This window comes from Panulirus ornatus, chromosome 6 (assembly GCF_036320965.1).
Source record: "Panulirus ornatus isolate Po-2019 chromosome 6, ASM3632096v1, whole genome shotgun sequence".
Classification (NCBI taxonomy): Eukaryota; Metazoa; Arthropoda; class Malacostraca; order Decapoda; family Palinuridae; genus Panulirus; species Panulirus ornatus.
Genome location: NC_092229.1, coordinates 47,830,293 through 47,847,294, shown reverse-complemented (window position 1 = coordinate 47,847,294; position 17,002 = coordinate 47,830,293). Strand labels below are relative to the sequence as shown.

The following is a 17,002-nucleotide window of genomic DNA, read 5'->3' as shown; positions in this document are numbered from 1 at the left end:
CAGAGAGTGGCTCTACACTAGAAATTTAGTTTTGATAATTGAACTCGCTTGTCGATGCAGTGACTTTTCATTGAGAAAAGAGAAACACTAGATTCAGTATCTGACCTCTCATCAGTTGTGCATGTTAGTTTAGTACTCTTTCAATGACTTGATGGAACCAGAAACTTATTTTTCAACAAGATAATCACAAATGAGGTCTCTGTAGTACATGCAATGTCTGAATGGATATAGTGGCACTGCCTCTTGCATTAAATGTACGAAACATGTCTTCTCCATGCGGAAATGACAAATTATCTGTGACTATCATCTTGGCAATGCCATGATCTATACCTTGTGTTTTTGGGTTCGATTCCCATACTTTTATCTTTTTGAAGCAGCTTTCTAAAGTTTGCCACTTTATTTCCAACAACAGTGTCAGTTTTTCTCCCAGTTGACTGAAATAATTAAGCAGTGTCCACCACAATGTAAGGAGAGGAAGTCAGATGTCAGGTCATATAATTAGTGCCCACCTGCACTCCACAGGGCATATGAGGTTTTAAGGCCTCAATACCTTTATCTCTCCAACTTTGTCTGAGGATGTAATAATCGAAAGGACTCGCCGTTTTTATTCTCTCCTTCCAATGGCAATTGTTGCTTTATATATACAAACTTGACTTTTCAGGTTATTTTTCCCTAAATAATGAAATTATGTCATGTATGGTGTATATGTATAAAAAGGTGGAGGGAAAATTGAGGATTTCTACCTGGGTTAACAATAGTTCATTCTGGTCATTGTGTAACTGTGGTTACTTGTTGAAGTGTTTAGTATTACATTATGTTCTTGTATTATGTGAATTAATTTATGAAAAGGATAAAATAGTAGGCAAAGTTATTTATTCCCATCATATTTTAAACCTATGCCAACTAAAGCATGTCATAATGCCTTTCACCCAAGAGCAGCATACATTTTTCCCTCCACCTTGTGTTGTGCTTTATTACTTTTTACATTAATCAAACATATCAAAGTTATCCTTTGGAAATGTAACTAAAGTTCTCTGGATTTATCATTTACCGGCTTTCCATTCACATACCAGAAACTGCATTTTTTAATGTCATTTTTATGGTGATAGAAAGCAAAAGTAGGTGTTGATGATCATAATATCCGATTCCAGAAAGTTTAGAATACTTTGTGTCAGTCACATCTTACATAAAATATAATGTAAATATTACTGTACTTTCAGAATGGCCATTTCATTAGGTACCCATAATTATCAGTAATACAGTAACACACCCAAACATTTTTTCCCATACATATTTGCCATTTCCCTCATTAGTGAGGTATTGTTGAGAACAGATGACTGAGCCTTCCAATCACATTAGTCCTTATTTTTCTGTCATGCATTACCTAATTAAATTCCAGAACATAACCCAAGAACTATTCAATACCATTCAGCTCTGCTGCACAGTTCATTACTGATTTTTCTTTACAGGATACCTGGAAGTTTCGCTCTCGATTAGTGCGGGGTGTTGAAATCAACTTATAATAGCTTGAAGAGCTTACTTGATGTGATCACACATTTCAGATATGATGAGTACTCTTTTTTAAGTGCCTTGTGATAAATGTACATGGGATGTTAGGTCTCATATAAGGCCTTACTAGTCTCAAATATTAGATTTCTAATAAATTTAGTCTGAATTATATCATGATTTTCAATGTTCATTTTCTTATTCATCTTGAAATTAATGATTTTGCATGATCTTCCTGAATGTGAGATTGATTCTGACACCTGGTGCAGACTTGCGTGGAGGTAGAGCATGGTACCAATACCGATTTGTTGGTGGGTTCATCAGTAAAAGACTTCCATGTTGAAGCTGAAGCTGAACTGAAATATGAATAATAATAATGATTAAAAATCATTGGCTTAAAAGTATTAGAAGTGAAAAATAAATCTGAAATCACAAAACAGGGCTCCAATGTCCTTTGCCTTATGATACTATGAAGGTTAGATCCCTAAAAAACACGTCTAAATCAAAAGTGGAGGTGGTTTATGTAGCCATGTTTTCTTTCATATTGAGTAAAGTCCCTTACTTTCCTCTAGTTTTACTTTAAATGATACTACGTTTAGTTGTCCTACCCTATCTCCTCTTTGTGAATTTATACCCTCTTCCCTGCTTTCCTAGCTTCAAGTGGACAAGGCATATGGCTTAGACGGTAGACGTCCTCAAGTCATGAAGGAGTGTGCCATCAATTCAGGTCTGATCCCTACTCACCTACTTGCTTAACCTCTTTTTAAAAAACCACCTTGTCCTTCTTGGAAGTATACCTTGGTGTAGGCATAAAGAACACTATTCAAACCCTTGCAACTATTGCCCTATCACTCTCATTTCTGCCGTTTCCAAAGTGTTTGAACCTCAACTCCCACTTTCTCACACAAAATTCTATACCTTTCCATTTGATTAACAGTTAGCTTTAATACAGTAAACTCTACTGGTGATGATTTGCCTTTGGTCATCCTCTCGGAAATTTTTGAATCATTTCTTGTGGCCCTTAACATCTCCTAAGCATCCGCTTAGATGTAGCGTAAGTCACCATTTACTAAACTTGCATCTATTCGCCTATCTGTTTCTTTCTGTTCTCTAATGCATCACTTACCTCCACTATAGTCAATCCAATGCAGTGGTTAATGACTGAGGACTTACCCTTTCTCATTCTATCGACACGTGTTCCTCCAGGTTTTGACCTACTGCCAACTCTCTTCACCATAGATGATTGATAAATATGTTATTTAGCATGAAAACAGTAGATTGTGCCCGAGACCTGGCAGAAAGCTATTATTGTCCCTTGATTTAGGAAAAAGGGGCGAGGATGCATGTAGCAATTATGAAAGAAAAAGTCAATTAGGTATACCAGGAAAAGTGTGCACAAGAGAGTTGATTGATGAAGTGATGGAAGAGGCTGAATGCAGAATATGTGAGGAGCATGGGAGCTTTAGGAAAGATATGGTATGTGCGGATCAGATTTTGCAGTGAGAATGACTGTGGAAAAGTATCTAGCAAAAGGAAGCTGCTACAAGCAGCCTTTATGGCTCTGGAGGAAGCGTATGAAAGAGTTGGAGTGGAAAACTTTATGGAATGTGTTTAGGATATATGGGGTAGGGGAACAGACAACTGTTGGATTGTGTGAAAGCCTTCTAAAGAAGAGATCTCCTTGATCAAGGCATGCATGCTTATGTCATGTCAATCACTAAGAAAACAAAAACATGTAAGAACAAAATATTGCAGAAAGTTAAGTTCAGCAGTGGTAAGGACCAGAAAGTGCATAGCATTAAAGGATTGCTGAAAACAAAGAAGTTAAGAGACAGGTTAAAAAACACAGATGGATGATGACAGGCTAAAGAGAGGAAACACTACAACGCACCTAAAATGTCAGAGTAAGGGGTCTTACCCTAGTAAGATACGGATTGGTAAAAAAATCTGGTCAATATAAAGGATACACTGAATCCAAGAATGATAGAAATGTAAGGCAAGGGATTAATGAATATTCTGAAAGTTCAAGGCATGAAGAAATCAGCCAAACAAAAAGGATTAAGATATACTGCAGGGGAGGGAGGGAAAGTTTTGTAGTACAATGACAGGCCTAAAAACCAACAGGCAGGGAGACGTTCTACTAGGTTTCCATTGAGAAATTCAATCTCCGGGTATCATAAAGATGAAATATGTGAAATAAGAAAAATTGAGAATAATAATAATGTAAAAGCAAGACAACCTTCAATGGCATTCAAGAAACGTGGAAACAATAAAATAAGGTTGTTGTACACGACTATAACATGAAAATGTATTATTGTAGGAAATGGATCGGAACTTGAACCAGACATTGCTGGTATGGGACTTCAAGGGACAGCCAGATAATAAAAAATCTATAGTCTATGACAATGTTATATGCTGCATGATGGTAATACTGTAGATATCTTAAGTTACAAATTCATATAGAAAGGGTAAAGACAGTAAAACTGAAACAAACATGAGACTATACTTTTTAAGAAAACTAAATTACCAGCAGTGTTCTCTTAAGATGCTAAACAAGCACCTATAAATAAAATAAACAGATGATGGGGTGGACTATCCTTCGGGTAAGGCAAACCAAATTCTGAGAGGTAATGGTATGTAGTGGACATTTCATATGACATTCCTGGTAAAACAGTGACTGAAAACGTCTGCTTAGTTGCCCTACAAATATATTATTCTACCAGAGGAGCCATGAAAACAATTTGAAGAAAATAATGAAGGAGTAACCTGATGTAGGAAGCAAACAAAACAAGTTGAAATGGTGAAAATCAATTGGACCTATGCTTAAAGGTATCACTACTCAGGAATGGCCAAAACCACGCTCAACCTTTTACAAGGTTACCAAAGACAGAGGTTCTTGCTGGTTTCATAAAAAAGTAGGTTTTAACCCTTATATGAGCAAAATAAATGTATGACATTTTTCAATGTTTGTTTGAAATGGCAAAACTGAAAGGGACAAAAAATGAAACTTGAAGAGGAATGCCCGTAAAAACTGTAGTATCAAACTATCTGAAACTTGACTTGGAACTGAATGCACCTTTCCATCCCTTTCCCTGTTAATACCCGGCAACTGACTAAAAATTAACAAAATTCATAAATCAGACCTGATATTAATGACTATTATGCATAAGGCATCAGCATGAGCTGGGAGAGAGGAGAGAGAGAGAGTGGTCCCAGGTGAAGGCTGGTCTGCAGCAGGAGTGTGTGATGTCATCATGGCTGTTTAACTTGTTTTATGGAGGAAAGAGCCTTGGAGACGGGCATGTAATGCAGTCTGTAGGGGAAGAGGAGGCCGAGGAAGTGAATCAACTGTTTGCTGATGAACACAGCAGTGGAGGCAGATTTAAGTGAGGAACTGCAGAAATTAATGACAGTTTGGGAGTGTGTGTGAAAGGTTTAATAGAGTATAGGGACAAGTTAGCTGGGGAAAATTTGGAGATAGTGAACTGTTTTAGATATCTGAGAGGGAGTATGACAGCAAACGGAATCACAGAAGTGGACACAAGTATTAAGGTGGGTGAGGGGACAAATAACTAATTCATTGCCCTTCTAAGCTGAAAAGAGAGAATGAAGTCGGCCACTTTCAATTTATGAGAAACCTAGCCATAAAAACAAATAATACTCACCCATTTTTATCTAACTCGTGTAAGATATTTGCGACACTAGAAATGTTTATTTGCAGGATCTTTCTCAAATATTCTGGGTACTCAACACCTCAACAACTTCAAGTATCATGCATATGACTATGCATGGAACATAATCGGTCAAATTTTGCATATTTATTTAAAGTGAGTAGTAATTATGGCTACAGGAATAAAGGTTACTACATACTGGTTTTGCTAACAATTTATATAAAGTCATTAGGTACTTTCACAGTAAAAATCAGATGTAGGAGAAAAAGGTAAACAGATGTCAACAACATTAAATAGATCAATGATTCTATGTTTTTCATATAGAGTCAAGAAAGCTGCAAAGTCTCCCTCCTTATAACAGTCGACTGTGATCACTCTAAACCATCTGATTCTCTCTGTAATCTATTGTTAAACTGAATGATACATCTCTTCATCGTTTACTCTTACCTTTATCAATATTCAGCTTTTTGGGAGGCCTTGCATCCTGATGACGGAAATAGAAATCTCTTGGCTGACCAAGACTTACAGATGCAATGGGAGTTTTAGGGTCCAGCTCTCTTTCATCATCCTTGTGTTCACCCATCTTATCATTACCATCTTTGTACCTTAAGGAATAACAACACTACTCTTTATGTTCAATATACAATGTAACCTGAGGCCTCCATGATACTTCAATAAGACAGTTAGGTAAAAAGAAGGATTATGGGCCTGGAATACAAGATACAGCAAGAATTAAGAGGAGTGAGAAATATGAAGAGATATAGAAGTTAGAAGAAACTAATTAACAGGTAAAAGAGTGACCTAAAGATTAGCCTAAAAATGGTAAGGATACAATAATAATCTTGATGTGTGGGGCTTCCTCTTCAAGAAAATCATCAGAACTATCCAGATCAATAGAGATAAATGTTCATTCTAAAGTTCTAGCACAAATCGTCTGAGGAACTAATCATAAAATATCTATGTCCACATGCCTTGAAATGCAATTAATGCATTGCAAGGCTAAAATTTGAAGATACATTAAAAGGGCACTTCAGACTACACTTTGAAGGAAGGATTTATAAGATTTGCTTGACTTATGAGAATGACTAGGAATTTGAGAGATTAAGGTGAAATACACCAAAGATAGACTTGCGCTGTGGTTACATTCCTGAATGCATTGTTGCAATTCAAAACATGATAAGTCGAGCAACTAAAACATAATCACTATGTGGAGTTAAGTTTCTGAAGAAAGAATTTCCAATCTAATCCTTGTGGATGAACTATACCTGAAGAACCTTAGCTTACCATTTCTACATCATTCTCTGTCATGATGTAATTTGGGCAATATACAAAAATGTCATGAAAAAGATACCTCAAAATGTGATGAGACGTTGTGCTGCTATTGGACGAGAATGGAGTGAAGTGAGGATAAGTAGAGGGAAGAATGGAAAGGACTAGGCTTGTCCACGTCACTCCCTGAATTATGTGATTCAGCAACTGATGCCACATCATGGATAAAGCTGACAAAAATCAATGGACACTTACCAAATAGATGGTGATAAGGGCATAAAGTACTGCTGGAGTACAAAAGAGTAGTGTGATTTTCTGCCTCTGCCATACCCTGATCTATCTGATTTAGCAATTGCTGCCAAGTCACAGATAATGCAGACTTTACATAGACCTTCAAAGACCTAGGATTCTCAGAATCAAACTCTTACCCTTAAAATATCTCTAAGCATTCTCTCAAAGTAGAAGTGTTGAAAGACCTTTGGCAAAGAGAGTGGCAGAAGAGCCTAAAATAAATGGCAAATGAGAGATGGAGCAAGAGAGCAGTGTTGAACTTCAGAGATTAAAAAAAAAAAAGCATTTTGAAAGGTGAATAGCAGGAGAAGAAAAAGAAAATGAACAGGACCGAGGGCGTGGGAGCAGATGGGAAAGTAGTAGCAGGCACAGGAGGGATAAAATACAATGGAGTGAGAACACTGAAGGAACGATGTGTTAGACAATAGGGGGGTGGATTTGGTGCATGCAGGATGAGGTGGCACGCAGAACCAATGTACTGGATGAAGTGTGGCAAAGCAGCAAGAGCGGATTGGATTGCACACAAGTTTCTCAAGAAAAGAGATAACTCTTGACTGATAAGTCAGGCTATTAAGCACTGTAAAGCCCTAGGTTAGGTGCCTGATGAATGAACGAATGCCCATGAGGTGCTGTTATGTAAAGCCAAGAGGGGATGAAAGAGAATGTTCAAATAACAGAGGTATAAATCAGTTATATGTACCTAGTAAGGTGCATAAGGGAGTCGTAACAAAGAGGGTGGTAGCAAGAACAGAACATCTGATGATGCTGTTTCAGGAAAGGTAGAGGATGTACAGTTCAAGAGTTTTTGCTTTGAAGAATAAGCATGGGAAACGACATTTATGGATCTAGAGAAAGCATTTGGTAAGGTTGATAAGGAGGCCTTTGTGGCACTATGAAAACATAGACGTGGAAAGTTACTATATGCTGTGAGGAGATTATGTTACAAAAGTAAGGCATGCATTAAAATAGGAAGGACGGAAGGAAGGAAAGTGAATGGCTACTGGTGTAGATAGCTCTGCATCAAGGATGTGTACTGTCACTGTGATTATTTAATCTGTTTGTTGACGACGGGCAAGTCTGTGGTATGCTGGACTGAGGGGCATGGAAGGAGAATCAATTGCTGATGACAAATTGTTCTTTCTGGTGGAAGACTCTGGAGAGAAGCTCTAAAAGCTAATGATAAAATTCATAAAAAGATGAAAGAGGAAAAATTTGGGAGAAAATGTGAACAAAAATAAGAATGAGATGTGATACGGAGAAGACAGAATTGTCTAATGGGTGAATCTGAACTTGGGAGAACCTGGAGTACTTTAGGTACCTGAGAATGGGAGTGAGAGTGGGTGGAACCATGGGGGATATAGTAAGACATAAGAGTAGGAGATGCAGGCAAAGGTCCTGAACACATTAAGGAATACTTGGAAGGAGGGGTTAGTGCATGGTAAGGTAAAAATAGGTATGTTTAAGGTATGATAGTTTTCGAGAGAGATGTACAAATGCGAGCCTTGGGCCTTGAACACAAATGAGAGGCAGGATGTACTGGAAATGAAAGGCCTGAGTTCAATGTGTGCTTAGAGACAGGGTGATCACACAAAAAGTATGTGCAGTATTAAACAAAGTCTGATCAAAAGGGCTGATCAGGCTGTGCCAAAATATTGTAATTTCAGACATATGGAGAGGGTGAACAAAGAAAGACTGACTATATATAGAGAGGGTGAACAGAGAAAGACTGATTAAGAAGACATAAGTCAAAAGTGAAGAGAACAAAACAAAAGGGAAAACCAAGGAGGTAGATGGAAAGAGCGAAGAAAGCTTTGGGGTACTGGGACCTGAAAATTCAGGTGGGTGGGAGGCAGGCATGACATAGAATGAATTGGATTGATGTGGTACCTGGGGTGGACCTTGCTATCAGTGAGCTGAACCAGGGCATATGGAGTGGTCAAGGTAAATTTTGCTTTGTATGGTAAACTATGGTTTCAGTAAATTATTGATAACAGTTAGAGAGTGGATGTGTGCATATGAGGCTGTTGTTCGTTTGTCAATAAAGCTACTTTACTAAGGTGCAAGCAGTAATTGGCTATATTAAAACTGTTTGGGCATGTGGAGAGAATGAGTGAAGAAAGGTTGACAACGAGGATATATGCATCAGAACTGGAGCTAACAAGGAGAAGGGTTGACAGAGGATATACATCAGAAGTGAAGGGAACAAAGAGACCATACTGGAGACTGAAAGATGAAGTAAACAAGTCTTTCAGCAATCGGGTCCTGAACATGCGCAAGAGTGAAAGGTGTGCATGGGTTGGAGTAAATTGGTATGATGTGCTATACAGAGGTTGTGCTGATAATGGACTGAACCAAGGAATGTGAAGCATCTCACACGCCTTCACCTTCCTTAAATAATGTATACAGTGAAACCCTGTTTTTCTGGACTTCAATGTACTGGACTTTGGCCTCTAACAGACGTTCTGGACCCCATCAGACTAAGTTTGGGATCAACTGAAAAAGTTTGAGGAATTCCATTACAATGCAAATTTAGTCCAATAAGATTGACCCATCATGCTGAATTCAGATGTAATAGAATTGTCTGTTAAGTCCCCAACTTACTGGAGGTGACCTCACTGCACATCTTTCTTTATTTCATTCACAAATAATCATTCTTCTATATGCACATATGTAGTTCTATGCTAATTTACAACAGTTTAATGGTGCAATGCTATTTTTTGTAGCTTTACACCTGCAAAGATAAACCAACTTAAAATTTCAAGATGACACAGACGAAGCTTATTTACTGTATATGTTCACAAAATTGCAGTGATTTCCATGGTACAAAGGCCCAATGTCTTGTACAAGATCATGACAAATAAAAGTGCTATCTGTGATGCACATGCTGGACAGTAGCCTGCACCTCTCACAAGACTATGGCCAACAGCAAAAGCATTTCCAGCACAGGAGATATTTTCCTCAAATTTAGAACCATCTCTGCTATTCCCTAAACACCTCGTATTGAAGGGAAGGAGTAGCCTACAACATAAATCATCATCATGTGACTTAAGTAAGTTCACAGCACACATATTAAAGCTAAGGATTCCTAATGCCCCCAAGAAAAATTCAGGATGCAACGGAATTTGGCTTCTAATGCACAGCCTTTCCCCAAAAATTATCTGTTAGTTTAAGGCTTCACCATAACATTTAAATGATTTAGTATACATATTGCTGACCATGACATTTAGACACAAGAGGAGTGAAGCTAAGCTAGTAAAATTATACACAAACATATTCCCTTCAGACAGGAGACTTTCCTGTTGCCAGCTCATTTATCATTTATTAGTATAATTTCATTACCTGTTGACTAATACAAAGTTGTATCTCTGATGAGTGACCTTGCAGACCAGGTCACGCACAGCCTCCAGTGCTGGTGGCCAAGGTCGAGATGGAGTTTTGATACCACTGTATGTATACGTCAAGCCAGGGTCACCATAGGTAGCCTGTGATATATTGCAAGGGATCAAGCTGTTAGGACAACCATACAACCATCTAGAAACAATACAAATATATGATACTAAATGAATGTGAAATTATTGAAATACTTAAGGAATAAAAGAATTTCCATTACAATGTACAAATATATTTATCACCTTTATCATTCGAATAAACAAAATCAATTTTGTGGATATGTGTGCTTGTCTGAGAGAGAGAGAGAGAGAGAGAGAGAGAGAGAGAGAGAGAGAGAGAGAGAGAGAGAGAGAGATTCTCACAATCTTGTGATTACTATTTGTGCATCATGGGGAGAGTATTTCAAGCTGAAGCTGCCACGTGTTTTAACCTTGTGTATATACCCTGTTTAAACCACATGATATCTGCAAACATATACATATCCCAGATTATTGCTAGGTGCCCAATCTCTGACCAGCTGGCTGGGTTGACAGTGAGCAAGCTGCCTTGTCGGTGTCTTAAACCTGTACCCACTTTACCATTAACTCACTTTCTGATTAATTACCTCAAAAAGTTTGTCTTAAGAGACTTCAGTGTTTATCACCATCAGCAGGGAAGTGTACAGATAACTAGTAAAGATCAAATGGCAGATCTTATTCTAAATTCCAGTCTCTCTCTTCTGAATGATGGAAATGTGACTTGTGTAGACAATCAGACAGGCAATACATCAGTGATGGATTTGTCAACATGTTCTCCTCATATACTAAGTGACAATAAAAGGGGTACATATGATGACACCCTGGGAAGCGACTGCATACCAATCTGTATTTCTCACACATGACCACATGTTGAACCCTTCTCTGCCAAAATTTATGAGAGCAGATTGGGCACCATTTGCAAGGAACAATAAATAGTATTGGCAGCAAAATTCAGAATTTAGAGAAGCCAATTCTAAAGGCCGTCAACACATTTATTCCCAAGACCTCTCCAAACAGCATGCAGCTTAGAGTTCCATGGTGGACACCAGACTGCCAACAGGAAGTACCTGATTTTTGATAAAGAGCCCTATCAAAACGATTTCACAACACACAAAGAAATGAGAGCTTAGGAGAGGAGAGCTATAAGAAAAGCAAAAAGAGAGTCTTGGTTATCAAACATCAACCACTCCACCCCAGTATCCCAGGTTTGGTCCACTATCAACAGAATTAACAAAAAATATAGACCAAGAAACAGTCCTACCCTAATCATATATAAATATACCATAGACAACCAAGTGGACATAGCTAATACCATCAACCAACATTTCTCTGATGTCAGCAGTTCAGCCAACTGTGATCACTTTTTACACCACATGCAATTGGTCGAATAAAATGATACTGACTTTGCCATAAGAAAAACCCTATTCAACAAGCAATAAAAAATTCAGCATAGATGACCTTATCCTTGCTCTACTATCCTGTAGAAGCACATCCCCCTGGACCATCCAAAATAATTTATTCCATGATCCAACTTGACAAAAGGCAATTCTTTTGTTACTGCATGTATTTAAGGACATCTGGAACAATCAAAATTTCCCAAAAGCAAGACGCTTTGCCCATGTTGTCCCTATCCTGAAAAGAAGAGGATGTCTCAGGAACTATTGTGCCGATTATTGCTTATGCAAAGTAGAGAATACAGAAACACTCTAGGCCAATGAGTGAATTTGAAAAATATCTTAATCATTACCATTTCTCTCCTAACCCTGGGGATAGGGGAGAAAGAATAATTCCCATGCATTTCCTGCGTGTCGCAGAAGGCAACTAAAGGGGAAGGGAATGTGGGGCTAGAAACTCTCCCCTCCTTGTATTCTAACTTTCTAAAAGGGGAAACAGAAGAAGGAGTCACGCAGGGAGTGCTCATCCTCTTCGAAGGCTCAGATTGGGGTGTCTAAATGTGTGTGGATGTAACCAAGATGAGAAAAAAGGAGAGATAGGTAGTATGTTTGAGGAAGGGAACCTGGATGTTTTGGCTCTGAGTGAAACAAAGCTCAAGGTTAAAGGGGAAGAGTGGTTTGGGATTGTTTTGTGAGTAAAGTCAGGGGTTAGTGAAGGAGAACAGAGAGGCGTTTGGACGATTTCTGCTGGGAAATAGTGCAAATGACTGGGAGATGTATAAAAGAAAGAGGCAGGAGGTCAAGAGAAAGGTGTAAAAGGTGAAAAAGAGGGCAAATGAGAGTAAGGGTGACAGAGTATCATTAACTTTTAGGGAGAATAAAAAGATGTTTTGGAAGGAGGTAAATAAATTAGACAAGAGAACAAATGGGAACATCGCTGAAGGGGGCTAATGGGGAGGTAATAACAAGTAGTGGTGATGTGAGAAGGAGATGGCGTGAGTATTTTGAAGGTTTCTTGAATGTGTTAGATGACAGAGTAGCAGATATAGGATGTTTTGGTCAAGGTGGTGTGCGAAGTGAGAGGGTCAGGGAGAATGATTTGGTAAACAGAGAAGAGGTACTGAAAGCTTTGTGGAAGATGAAAGCTGGCAAGGCGGCGGGTTTGGATGGTATTGCAGTGGAATATATTAAAAAAGGGGGTGACTGTGTTGTTGACTGGTTAGTGAGGATATTCAATGTATGTATGTCTCATGGTGAAGTGCCTGAGGATTGGCAGAATGCATGCATAGTGCCATTGTACAAAGACAAAGGGGATAAAGGTGAGTGTTCAAGTTACAGAGGTATAAGTTTGTTGAGTACTCCTCGGAAATTATACAGCAGGGTATTGATTAAGAGGGTGAAGACATGTACAGAGCATCAGATTGGGGAAGAGCAGTGTGGTTTCAGAAGTGGAAGAGGATGTGTGGATTAGGTGTTTGCTTTGAAGAGTGTATGTAAGAAATAAAAAAAACAAATGGATTTGTATGTAGCATTTATGGATCTAGAGAAGGCATATGATAGAGTTGATAGGGATGCTCTGTGGAAGGTATTAAGCATATGTGGTGGATGCTCTGTGGAAGGTATTAAGCATATATGGTGTGCGAGGCAAGTTACTAGAAGCAGTGAAATGTTTTTATCGATGAGTGTAAGGCATGTGTGTGAGTAGGAAGAGAGGAGAGTGATTGGTTCTCAGGGAATGTCGGTTTGCTGCAGGGGTGCATGATGTCTCTATGGTTGTTTAATTTGTTTATGGATGGGGTTGTTAGGGAGGTGAATAAAAGAGTTTTGGAAAGAGGGGCAAGTATGCAGTCTGTTGTGGATGAGAGGGCCTGGGAAGTGAGTTGCTTGTTGTTCGCTGATGATACAGTGTTGGTGGCTGATTTGGGTGAGAAATTGCAGAAGCTGGTAACTGAGTTTGGTAAAGTGTGTGAAAGAAGAAAGCCGAGAGTAAATGTGAATAAGAGCAAGGTTATTAGGTTCATTAGGGTTGAGGGACAAGTCAATTGGGAGGTAAGTTTGAATGAAGAAAAACTGGAGGAAGTGAAGTGTTTTAGATATCTGGGAGTGGATTTGGCAGCAGATGGAACCATGCAAGCAGAAGTGAGTCACAGGGTGAAGGAGGGGGCGAAAGTTCTAGGAGCGTTGAAAAATGTGTGAAAGGCAAGAACATTATCTCGGAAAGTAAAAATGGCTATGTTTGAAGGAATAATGGTTCCAACAATGTTATATGGTTGCGAGGCGTGGGTTATAGATAGGGTTGTGAGGAGGAGGGTGGATGTGTTGGAAATGAGATGTTTGAGGACAATATGTGGTGTGAGGTGGTTTGATCGATTAAGTAATGAAAGGGTAAGAGAGATGTGTGGTAATAAAAAGAGTGTGGTGTAGAGAGCAGAAGAGGGTGTATTGAAATGGTTTGGTCACATGGAAAGAATGAAAGAGGAAAGATTGACAAAGATATATATGTCAGAGGTGGAGGGAACGAGGAGAAGTGGGAGACCAAAGTGGAGGTAGAAGGATGGAGTGAAAAAGATTTTGAGCGATCGGGGCCTGAACATGCAGGAGGGTGAAAGGTGAGCAAGGAATAAAACTAATTGGAACAATGTGGTATACCAGGGTCAACGTAATATCAATGGATTGAACCAGGGCATGTGGTGAAGTGTCTGGGGTAAACCATGGGCAGTTTTGAGGGGCTTGGATGTTGAAAGGGAGCTGTGGTTTTGGTGCATTATACATGAAAGCTAAAGACTGAGTGTGAAAGAATGTGGCCTTTGTTGTCTTTTCCACGCGCTGCATCGCACGCATGTGGGGGGAGGGGGTTGTCATTTTATGTGTGGCGGAGTGGCGATGGAATGAATAAAGGCAGCAAGTATGAATTATGTACATTATGTACTGACACAACTTTTGCTAAGTAAGTAAGATTATTAGTGAAAGAGAAGAGAGAGGCATTTGGACGATTTTTGCAGGGAAATAATGCAAATGAGTGGGAGATATATAAAAGAAAGAGGCAAGAGGTCAAGAGAAAGGTGCAAAAGGTGAAAAAGAGGGCAAACGAGAGATGGGGTGAGAGAGTATCATTAAATTTTAGGGAGAATAAAAAGATGTTTTGGAAGGAGGTAAATAAAGGGCATAAGACAAGGGAACAAATGAGAACTTCAGTGAAGGGGGCTGATAACAAGTAGAGATAACAAGAGGTGATAACAAGAGGTGATAACAAGTAGTGGTGATGTGAGAAGGAGACGGAGTGAGTATTTTGAAGGTTTGTACAATATGTTTGATGATAGAGTGGCAGATATAGGGTGTTTTGGTCGAGGTGGTGTGCAAAGTGAGAGGGTTAGGGAAAATGATTTGATAAACAGAGAAGAGGTAGTAAAAGCTTTGCGGAAGATGAAAGCCGGCAAGGCAGCAGGTTTGGATGGTATTGCAGTGGAATTTATTAAAAAAGGGGGTGACCATATTGTTGGTAAGGTTATTTAATGTATGTATGATTCATGGTGAGGTGCCTGAGGATTGGCAGAATGCTTGCATAGTGCCATTGTACAAAGGCAAAGGGGACAAAGGTGAGTGCTCAAATTACAGAGGTATAAGTTTGTTGAGTATTCCTGGGAAATTATATGGGAGGGTATTGATTGAGAGGGTAGAGGCATGTACAAAGCATCAGATTGGGGAAGAGCAGTGTGGCTTCAGAAGTGGTAGAGGATGTGTGGATCAGGTGTTTGCTTTGAAGAATGTTTGTGAGAAATACTTAGAAAAGCAAATGGATTTGTATGTAGCATTTACGGATCTGGAGAGGGCATATGATAGAGTTGATAGAGATGCTCTGTGGAAGGTATTAAGAATATATGGTGTGGGAGGCAAGTTGTTTGAAGCTGTGAAAAATTTTTATCGAGGATGTAAGGCATGTGTACGTGTAGGAAGAGAGGAAAGTGATTAGTTCTCAGTGAATGTAGGTTTGCGGCAGGGGTGTGTGTTGTCTCCATGGTTGTTTAATTTGTTTATGGATGGGGTTGTTAGGGAGGTAATTGCAAGAGTTTTGGAAAGAGGGGCAAGTATGCAGTCTGTTGTGGATGAGAGAGCTTGGGAAGTGAGTCAGTTGTTGTTTGCTGATGATACAGCGCTGGTGGCTGATTCATGTGAGAAACTGCAGAAGCTGGTGACAGAGTTTGGTAAAGTGTGTGAAAGAAGAAAGTTGAGAGTAAATGTGAATAAGAGCAAGGTTATTAGGTACAGTAGGGTTGAGGGTCAAGTCAATTGGGAGGTAAGTTTGAATGGAGAAAAACTGGAGGAAGTAAAGTGTTGTAGATATCTGGGAGTGGATTTGGCAGTGGATGGAACCATGGAAGCGGAAGTGAGTCATAAGGTGGGGGAGGGAGCAAAAATTCTGGGAGTGTTGAAGAATGTGTGGAAGTTGAGAACTTTATCTTGGAAAGCAAAAATGGGTATGTTTGAAGGAATAGTGGTTCCAACAATGTTGTATGGTTGTGAGGAGTGGGCTATGGATAGAGTTGTGTGCAGGAGGGTGGATGTGCTGGAAATGAGATGTTTGAGGACAATATGTGGTGTGAGGTGGTTTGATCGAGTAAGTAATAATAGGGTAAGAGAGATGTGCGGTAATAAAAAGAGTGTGGTTGAGAGAGCAGAAGAGGGTGTTTCGAAATGGTTTGGTCACATGGAGAGAATGAGTGAGGAGAGATCGACAAAGAGGATATATGTGTCAGAGGTGGAGGGAACAAGGAGAAGTGGGCGACCAAATTGGAGGTGGAAGGATTGAGCGAAAAAGATTTTGAGTGATCGGGGCCTGAACATGCATGAGGGTGAAAGGCGTGCAAGGAATAGAGTCAATTGGAACGATGTGGTATACCGGGGTCGACGTGCTGTCAATGGATTGAACCAGGGCATGTGAAGCGTCTGGGGTAAACCATGGAAAGTTCTGTGGGGCCTGGATGTGGAAACGGAGCTGTGGTTTCGGTGCATTATTACATGACAGCTAGAGACTGAGTGTGAACGAATGTGGCCTTTATTGACTTTTCCTAGCGCTACCTCGCACACATGAGGGGGAAGGGGGTTGTTATTTCATGTGTGGTGGGGTGGCGATGGGAATAAATAAGGGCAGACAGTATGAATTATGTACATGGGCATATGTGTATATGTCTGTGTGTGTATATATATGTATACATTGAGATGTATAGGTATGTATATTTGCGTGTGTGGACGTGTATTTATATACATGTGTATGTGGGTGGGTTGGGCCATTCTTTCGTCTGTTTCCTTGCGCTACCTCGCTAACAGCGGGAGACAGCGACAAAGCCATTTTTTTTTTTCTTTTCTTTTGCTTTGTCGCTGTCTCCCGCGTTTGCGAGGTAGTGCAAGGAAACAGACGAAAGAAATGGCCCAACCCACCCCCATACACATGTATATACATATGTCC

At 39.5% G+C, this 17,002-nt stretch overlaps 2 protein-coding genes across 11 annotated transcripts in view; one reads left to right on the top strand and one right to left on the bottom strand.

Annotated features, from left to right (window-relative positions):
- LOC139749194 (phytanoyl-CoA dioxygenase, peroxisomal-like) overlaps positions 1-1,680 on the top strand; it is a 56,311-nt gene extending 54,631 nt beyond the window's left edge. For all 5 annotated transcript variants that reach the window (XM_071662868.1, XM_071662869.1, XM_071662871.1 and 2 more), the window contains exon 9: positions 1,470-1,680. In XM_071662868.1, the coding sequence (XP_071518969.1) occupies positions 1,470-1,523 (54 nt within the window). In that variant the 3' untranslated portion in view covers positions 1,524-1,680. The remainder of the gene's footprint in view (positions 1-1,469) is intronic.
- The window catches only part of LOC139749197 (DNA oxidative demethylase ALKBH2-like), a 620,232-nt gene continuing 603,821 nt past the window's right edge, over positions 592-17,002 (bottom strand). For all 6 annotated transcript variants that reach the window (XM_071662873.1, XM_071662872.1, XM_071662875.1 and 3 more), the window contains 3 exons: positions 10,077-10,219; positions 5,625-5,782; positions 592-1,862 (listed from right to left, as the gene is read on the bottom strand). In XM_071662873.1, the coding sequence (XP_071518974.1) occupies positions 1,720-1,862; positions 5,625-5,782; positions 10,077-10,219 (444 nt within the window). In that variant the 3' untranslated portion in view covers positions 592-1,719. The remainder of the gene's footprint in view (positions 1,863-5,624; positions 5,783-10,076; positions 10,220-17,002) is intronic.